This window comes from Morone saxatilis, unplaced genomic scaffold (genome assembly GCF_004916995.1).
Source record: "Morone saxatilis isolate NCDOM2014 unplaced genomic scaffold, NCSU_SB_2.0 Contig11, whole genome shotgun sequence".
Taxonomy (NCBI): Eukaryota; Metazoa; Chordata; class Actinopteri; family Moronidae; genus Morone; species Morone saxatilis.
In genome coordinates, this window is record NW_023339663.1 from 8,517,259 (window position 1) to 8,525,541 (window position 8,283).

General features: G+C 37.9%; 1 protein-coding gene across 1 annotated transcript; it reads left to right on the forward strand.

The window, feature by feature from the left end:
• Positions 1-2,184: 2,184 nt before the first annotated feature.
• Positions 2,185-8,000, forward strand: rs1a (retinoschisin 1a). Its single transcript, XM_035652425.1, has 6 exons — positions 2,185-2,388; positions 2,810-2,835; positions 3,227-3,353; positions 5,602-5,743; positions 6,944-7,139; positions 7,618-8,000. Exons 1-6 carry the CDS (start codon positions 2,334-2,336, stop codon positions 7,768-7,770), a joined length of 699 nt encoding a protein of 232 aa, XP_035508318.1. The 5' UTR covers positions 2,185-2,333; the 3' UTR covers positions 7,771-8,000.
• The last annotated feature ends 283 nt before the right edge of the window (positions 8,001-8,283 follow it).

Genomic DNA, 8,283 nt, shown 5'->3' on the forward strand with positions numbered 1-8,283 from the left:
TTTTTTATCCTTACTTTATTTTCCTTGTGTGTGAAAATGTAACCGGCTGCGGGTTATTAAGAACCAAAAAAAAACATCTACGTGTGGGCAGAGCAATTAAGTAGCCTAAGTATTATTGTTTAAAATAACAAAATGGGGAACAGAAACTTAAGCCAGCAGTAAGGCTACTTTTGCTCATTTTAAAACCTGCTCACAATGTTTGGTTTTTATGTTTTAAAGGCAGCGTAGACCTTCCTGGATTTCACCTGAAGGGAGGGCTTACCTTCTACCTCAGGGTTTAATTGATCTAAAAGACTGGAAATAATGAGTCATACTGAGGTGTGTTAGCCAAAAGTTCAGTACAACCTGAATTTAATAATTGGATAAGATAATATCAGATAAATCAGCTGTAACTTACTGCTATGGGCTGACTACTTATTGTTTTTTAACCATGCAAAACTTGCATCTCATATAAAAAGGCAACAGATTAAAAATTAAAATCTCTTTAATGATAAAATTTATAAAATTGTGTTGCTTAAGTCCAGCTCTTTTATGCAGCAGCTCTTGTACAAATCCTCTGTTGCACATGTGTGACGGCAGCATTGATCTCCTGCAGAGTGATGACTTTCAGTCTGTTGGTTTTTGACAGCCTGGAAGCCTCGGAGCTCACCAGTCTGAGCACGACTGGTTTGGGACAACTGAGTCGACTGGCCAGGAAGTCTGGACTCCTCATCCCAGTTGGACTGACCTGCCGGAGACATGAAAAAAAATAAATAAAAAGATATCACAGGCGGTTTTGAATTGCACTTAAGACAAGAAGATTCTTTTCATGGTCTTAATCCAAATCACTGTGACCTATACAGTCCAGTAAGATTTTTGACCTACTTTAACGTTAAAATCATCCCATGAAAAACAAGAATTTTTAGTTCTAATCACCACATCTTCACACAAGTTACTGCTTTTGCTGTAGTTCTGACCTCTTTATGAACTCTGTAGATGAGATTGGAGTGAGCTCTAGTCCTCTTCTTTGTCTGTGAAGGAATCCTGCGTGTTGCTCGGACAGATGCCTTCATTTTGCTTTTTTTGTTCAGTTTATTCAAAAACACTGAAAGAAATCAACTCATGAAATTTAGAGCATTCAGAAGGAGAGCAGGAACAGAAAATAGTGTGTGAGGAGAGAAGAGGATGTTTTAATGAACACAAATTGAAAACAGCTTTGCTTTAATTAGGCTTAATTACTTTCACCCGCCAGGCTTTGAAACCCTCAGCGTGAGTTCAGACGTCTTCAGCTTGAGTATCTACAGTAGACACAAAAGTCAAATCTAAACAGGAACAAGAGCGTCAATTATTTTTTTTAAAACATCACAGGTGATGTTTAATCCACATTTCCCATGATCTACAATAATTCAAAGCTCATTATTAAAAAAATAATATACACACAGTATCACAGTTTCACCTCCTACATGCTGGAAATCTGCTGAATTCAAAATTTGTGTCTGCTTTACTCTTATGTTGTTACTATAACTATACGGTATATTAACTTGATATATCAAGCAATCTGTTGTTTATCCTTTTTATTAAATATTCTAGTTATACATTTATTTTTTAAACTCGAAATTTGGCTGCTGTTTTTATTTTACCTTCTTGTACTTTCTTTTTTCTTTGTTTGTTTGTTTCTTTCTTTCTTTCTTGCTTTCTTTCTTTCTTTATATATTCAATAGAGAAAAGCATCCACATAATTAGACATGTGTAAAAATCTTATTTATTTTGCAAACATTTGATCAAGGAAAGAAAAGATAGCAAGCTCATATGCACAGATTTGAGTCTGCGGATGATTTTAATTGCTTAATAGTCTATAGCTCCAGCACCTCAGTTAGGTCTGAAACCAAATGAGTAGTGTTTTTTTTTCTTCTTATTTTATCATTTATTTTATATATTAAAATGAACATGGTAATAAAAACAGCAAACACAGCAACATTTTCAGGAGAGCCTAAAAGTAGACCTTCTGGTCAATTATATGGATCACAAGGCCCAGCATAAGCCATCACCACCCTCCAGCCACACACACAACCTAAATCTGTCACATAACTGATTGACCAGCCTGGCTTTTATATATTCTCCCGGATTTTTCTCTTGAACCCTGTGGCTGTGCAGTGATTTCCAGAATGCCTAGTGGGGCTGGTGGTCGTTGATGGTGGTGGGTGAACAGCTGTAGGAGGGGCTTTGTCAGATAAGGAAGGCATTAGGTAAGGCCATTAGTGTCCTGTGGATTATTGTAATCCAGTCTCTCTATCACTGCTGGCTTGGTTGCTCAGTCTACAGTCGGTGTCGTCTGGTTTGGAGCAGGTTGGAAGATGGCTCTTAACGTGCAGCGTTTTCTGCTGGCCCTGCTTCTTCTGGGATCTAACGGTACAAGTCTTTAAACTCTAGTCCTTATGAGCCCATAATCTGTGTGGTTTAGAATTGTAAATCTTTAAAGGAGTTAAATCAAGTCAAACTGGTTCAACACTCTTCAATGTGTTGAACCAGTTTGAGTTGATTTGAATCCTCTGAAACTGCTGAAGATGATTTCAAAGGACAAACTTATTCCTAACTGAGAATTTGACAAATATAGTAGATTTTCTCAGTAATCCTTGGGATTATCATGCTTGATTCTCTGTCTGTGTTGTGTTTATTTACCTATTCTTAATGTGGTTAATTTGACAGATTGATGCACAGATTTTGTTTGCTACAATGGGTGACTACTGTGTCCTAACAGTCTTTTTTTTCTCCTCTATGTTTGTCGGCTGACTGGCATTTGTTTTATCTTTCTGTCCATCTGCCTGAACAGTGTTCATCAGCATTTATGCTCAAGAGGTATGAAGAAACCTCAGCAAAATATCAGCAATGATTTAACTCTTAGAGCATTGAAATCAGCAGTATTTACAAAATATGCAGTTTTTTTAAACACTTGATCTACATCACCCATACCAGAGACATCTCAGCTTGGAGTTAAGCAATGTTTCTCCAATTGACATTGGTCAATGTCAAATGATTTCCATTGAAAAAACACTGGAAATCTGCTGTGATCAGATTAGAAGCTCTTTGTTGTATCATTGTCTTTATTATTTTTATATATATATATATATATATATATATTTACAAACAGCTGTATTTTAAAAATAATGGTGTTTCATAAATTAGATATTTCTGATGACAGTAGTTTGGATTTCATCTATTAAATGTTAAATGTGTGTGTTTTTATGAGGCGGAAGTTTCTGAAGCATGGACCAAAAGGTCTTGCAAATGTGACTGTGAAGGAGGAGAATCCCCAACTGAGTTCTCCTCCATTGGGACTGGCTCTTCCATGGTGCGAGGAGTGGACTGCATGCCAGGTACAGTAAGAGACATCAGATACAAACCCTTCACAAAGTCTAGTTGTTGTTTTTGTGCCAGTAACCTGTAAAAAAAAAATACACCATTAATTTACTGCACTTAAATCATTCATAATGGATTTGTGAGAAATTAATTTAACATCACGTGCCCTTTACAACACACTGAGCACAGATTTTGTCAGCTCTAATGAGGCCACTCTTTGACCTTCTAATTAGGTGACTTTTGTTGATTAGATTATCATATTGAATCATTACACTAATAATAGTACTTTTAACACGGAATTAATTGTGATGGTAGTGTAAGATTCAGATAATGAACAGCTGTGAGCTGACTGAGAGAGTGGACAAGGACAAGAATTATATGCTGTATGTCCGATTGTTTAACTCAAATGTAGCATACAATACAGTAGGTCAGCAAATAACGATCATTTACGATTTTTGCTTTCCAAAGAAAGTAAATTTAGTATAACATGAGACAAACCAAAATTTCTAATTATCACATTTGAAAGGCTGATCTGTAAGCTCTACAATGTAGATAGATGTATAGTTTTAATATGTGAGTGTGTGTGTGATAGAGACAGAGAGAAAGAAAATCTCTACATGTACATGCATGAGTGCATTAGACTCCAGATTTGACACCACAGGGTGGACATGCTCCACTGGACATTCTCAGAGAAGTTGATGCAGATGGTGCCATGAAAAGAAACAGAATTTAAATCTAATTTTACTTTTGCAGAAATAGAAAATGTGCTCAGCAATCATGCACATGGATCCAGATATGAACCAAAAACTACTCACTTGGTTGAAAATGAAAATTAATTATTTCCCTGAAACAACAGTTGACAAAATAATCTCACCATGAGGTCCATTTGTAGCTAGTGTGGAACTCTTGATCATATCACATCATATTCATCAGCAGATGGACATCTCCATTTTCCTGATCACTTTAAGGACTTGGCCTGGGGTTTAACTTTCCACCAAATATACTGTAATCTGTTTTTGAGATCAAACACACGAACAAACAAAAAAGGACTTTGGGGCAGCCTCATTGGGCCCGTGATATAAAGATCAGACTTGAATCATGTCAGACTTGAAGAGAAGAGAAAGGCAGAGTTGATGTACAGTGAAAAGGGCTTTCCTCAGTGAATCAATGTGTGTCAACTGAGCCACAAATCACATGGCAACCGAAGACGGAGAGGAGAAAGAAGTTCAGTAGATAATCATTATCTCAGAACATGATGCTCAGATTATGGGGCTCTTAATAGACTGTGCCAATCGTACAATCACAGAAACCAGTAATTACCTCGACATGGACCTGGTGGTTATAGGTTATGAGTGAGACAGACTTTCCTTCTCTGCCTCAGATTTGATTCCATATCAGTTCCTCGTGTCTCACCTCTTGGTTTTCCCATAATTTCTGCCATCTGAATATGTTTTATTTTAGTTGTGAAATACATTAGGGAGGACTACAAAGTCACTCACATTGCTGTTATGTAAACACTTATCTCCTGACTCACACAGGCGCTGGTGCTGCTGAATGCGTTGTAATACTGAGATTAGACAGGATGTGACCCTGTGTCAAATAGGCTTAAGCCAGTAGTAAACAAAAGTGCAGCAGGTTTCTGCTCCACATATTTTTTTTTAAACTTTAGGGAAAAAAACTTCACACGTTTCTTTAATTTCTCCCATTCATATTTTTATAATTTATATGAAATAAGTCAGCAAAGGAGTGCCCTCATGTGATTTTAATGGAAAGTGAGAGCGCAGATTGACAGATCAAAACATGGAGCTAAAGCTGTGGAGAGTAGAACATGGCCATCTGTCCGCCTGCCGCCCTAATGGACATCACTGATCTCTCACTACAGAGAATTAAACTGCAGGCTTTTAGGATGGGATATGGGTCACACTGGGGCTGCTAACGGCGGGTGGCTTTGGGAGGCGGAAGGGTGTGAGGATGGGAGTCGGCAGGGGTGAGGTTGGAGAAAGAGCTATGGATAAAGAGATGGAGAATTAAGCACCTACTGTACAAAGGCTTAGTGATGATCATTTGCTGGTCACATTTCAGTGTTTTACTGCTTAGCTGCTGGCAGATGTGTTTGTGCTCTCCACCATCAGGGATGGTGACCTTGAAATCTATGTAGCCAGGAGGTTTTCAAGTGAATAACACTGATATGAACTGAAATAACAAGGACAATAAGAGATTTAAATTAGGACCTCTGTTATAACTCTAACTCTGATCCTCCTGCAGAGTGTCCATACCACAAGCCCCTGGGCTTTGAGGCTGGATCAGTGAGTCCAGAGCAGATAACCTGCTCCAACCAGGACCAATACACCGGCTGGTTCTCCTCATGGCTCCCGAGCAGGGCCCGGCTCAACGGTCAGGGTTTTGGGTAGGTACAGGCCAACATGTAGACTTCATTATTAATTAATAATTAATGTGGACTCAAAGACAGGACTGGAAGATTAGCCACTGAGCTAAAAGAGATCTAAATAAATTAAATCAAATCAGATAGCAAAAAATACATTTGTAGAGTTATACAGCTGCATGTATTTTTTATCTCATGCAATGAATGCTGTTCATTTGAACAAAATGTTGCTTTTGCCAGACATGGTTGACTGTTCTGTCACAGTGAAAAGACCGTAATAAACAAATGTCTGGACCACTGCCATCTGTGAGGAACAGCATTAGAAAAAATGCACTCAGAGAAAATATAACCCCTCTCTCATTATGCAAGGTGCATTTGGTAAGGTTGACCTGCCAATATGTTCTTGCTTTAAATCATGAAAATATAAATAAGGCATGCATTGCAAGAATTAAATGCATAAATAAATAAACAATTTGATGATAAAGTCTAATTTATTTCTTCAAGAAAATACTTAAATCTTCCAATATCAAGCAACAGCAAAGCAAAAAACACTTTAACAGTATGTATTTCAAAATGGTCAGCATATACTACAATACTTTTTGAATACAGACTAAAATCTATTCTTAAGTATCAAAAACTGTCATATACCCAAAATTGGTATAGCAGGCTGGATTTTGCCTTTATTTGACAGCCAGACTGTAACAGTCAGATGTAATAAATGTCCACTGGCTGAACCGTTACCACAGTTATTTGGGTATACTTCTTAACCATTAGGCTACCAGGGTGCCTTCAGATTCTTAATTTAGTTTTTTTATCAGATATTTCCTGAAAAGTACAGTTTGGTATCATTCCCAAAACGACAGGTCTTTTTCATAGCAGACATTGTGACACATTACAGTAGGAAAAGCTCAGATGTAAATAATAAAATAAATGATGGCTTTGAATTTCATTTAGCTGATTAGTTTTCAGAGTCCTGGTATCGGGTCATGACTGACTAGGACACTTGACAAGTCAAAATGCCTGCCGTGAAAAAGACCTTTAATCTACTTGTCTATCTTTTCAATTTTAATTGTCAATAATTTATACATCTCTGTCATCTGCCCTAAGAAAACACTGAACCACTGTCTGTGTGTGCATGTGTACTAGAGTAGTACTGCTCTAGTACACATACACACACTGCTGCATTATGTGTCGTTTATATGTATGTTTGTGTTTCTCCTCCAGGTGTGCCTGGCTGTCTAAGTTCCAGGACAGCAATCAGTGGCTGCAGATTGACCTGAACGAGGTGAAGGTGGTGTCAGGCATCCTCACTCAGGGCCGCTGTGATGCTGATGAATGGATCACAAAGTACAGCGTTCAGTACCGCACAGATGAAACACTCAACTGGATCTATTACAAAGACCAGACTGGAAACAACAGGGTCAGTTGAACTCAGTCAAAACAACAAAAAAAACTTGTAGAATACTTGAGGAAAGCTTGAGGAAACGTCTTAGACACCACTGATCTTATTTTGATAAACAATATGTCTTGAGAAATAATATAATGAATAACATGATGAAATGCAAATGTTATGAAATCTGACCCGAATCTTATGGTCAATGTCTTTTATGTTTTATGTTTTCCCTACAGTGCTCTATTGTACAGATGAATTAGTTGAATTAGTTAAAAATCAGTTGATAACAATTTTGATAATTGAATAATTCATCAAGCAAAACTGCCAAACACTGATTCCTGCTTCTCAGTGTGAGAATTTTATTTACTTCTACTTACAAAAGTGGTCCTGACTGAACTATTATTACCATTAGTAGTAGTACCAGTAGTAACTTTAATGTAAAAAGCTGTATGTTTTGTCAGTTTCAGTCAGTGTAAAGTAATCAGTCCTGTCTCTCTTTCCACAGGTGTTTTATGGAAATTCTGACCGCTCCTCATCTGTGCAGAACCTCCTGCGGCCGCCCATTGTGGCTCGCTACATCCGCATCCTTCCCCTCGGATGGCACACACGCATTGCTCTGCGCATGGAGCTGCTGCTCTGCATGAACAAATGCATCTGAACCTTTCCTCCCGCCGTCCCTGAGGCCTTGCCCTAAAACTTAATCTATACCTAAAGCCCCATTGTAAGAGTGCGTGGTCTGCTCTCACATCCACAGATTTGGCCCCCTTCAGCTACATGTATAAAACCACAAGCTGAGGAAAATACATTCTGTTTAAAACCTTTTTAAAATACAAACAGACATTTTGACTTGTGATTGTGATGTGATTTCATTAAAATATTTGTTTGATATGCTCAATGAGCTTTCATTCGCTCCACTCTCCATTGTCTGTGTTTAACCAGTGTCACACTGGGGGCTTTAATTTGGTGAGTTCTCAATAGATTATTCCATTTGCAATGAAATGGCATAAATTCAAAGCAATAATTAGGCATTGAGAGGGTGCAGTAGCGTTGCTATGGAGGTTGTATCCACCGGTCTGAGACAAGCTCTCATCCTTCTGTGACATGTGAAATTATGTCTTCTTCTCCCAGTATTTAATGGTAAAAGAGGGAATTTACAGTTCTGCAGCTCAGA

Excerpts from the sequence above, each read along its gene's own strand:
- rs1a (XM_035652425.1), top strand. The coding sequence starts at position 2,334 with ATGGCTCTTAACGTGCAGCGTTTTCTGCTGGCCCTGCTTCTTCTGGGA. Across the intron at positions 2,389-2,809 it reads GCTTCTTCTGGGATCTAACG|TGTTCATCAGCATTTATGCT; the intron begins GTACAAGTCTTT and ends CTGCCTGAACAG. Across the intron at positions 3,354-5,601 it reads AGGAGTGGACTGCATGCCAG|AGTGTCCATACCACAAGCCC; the intron begins GTACAGTAAGAG and ends ATCCTCCTGCAG.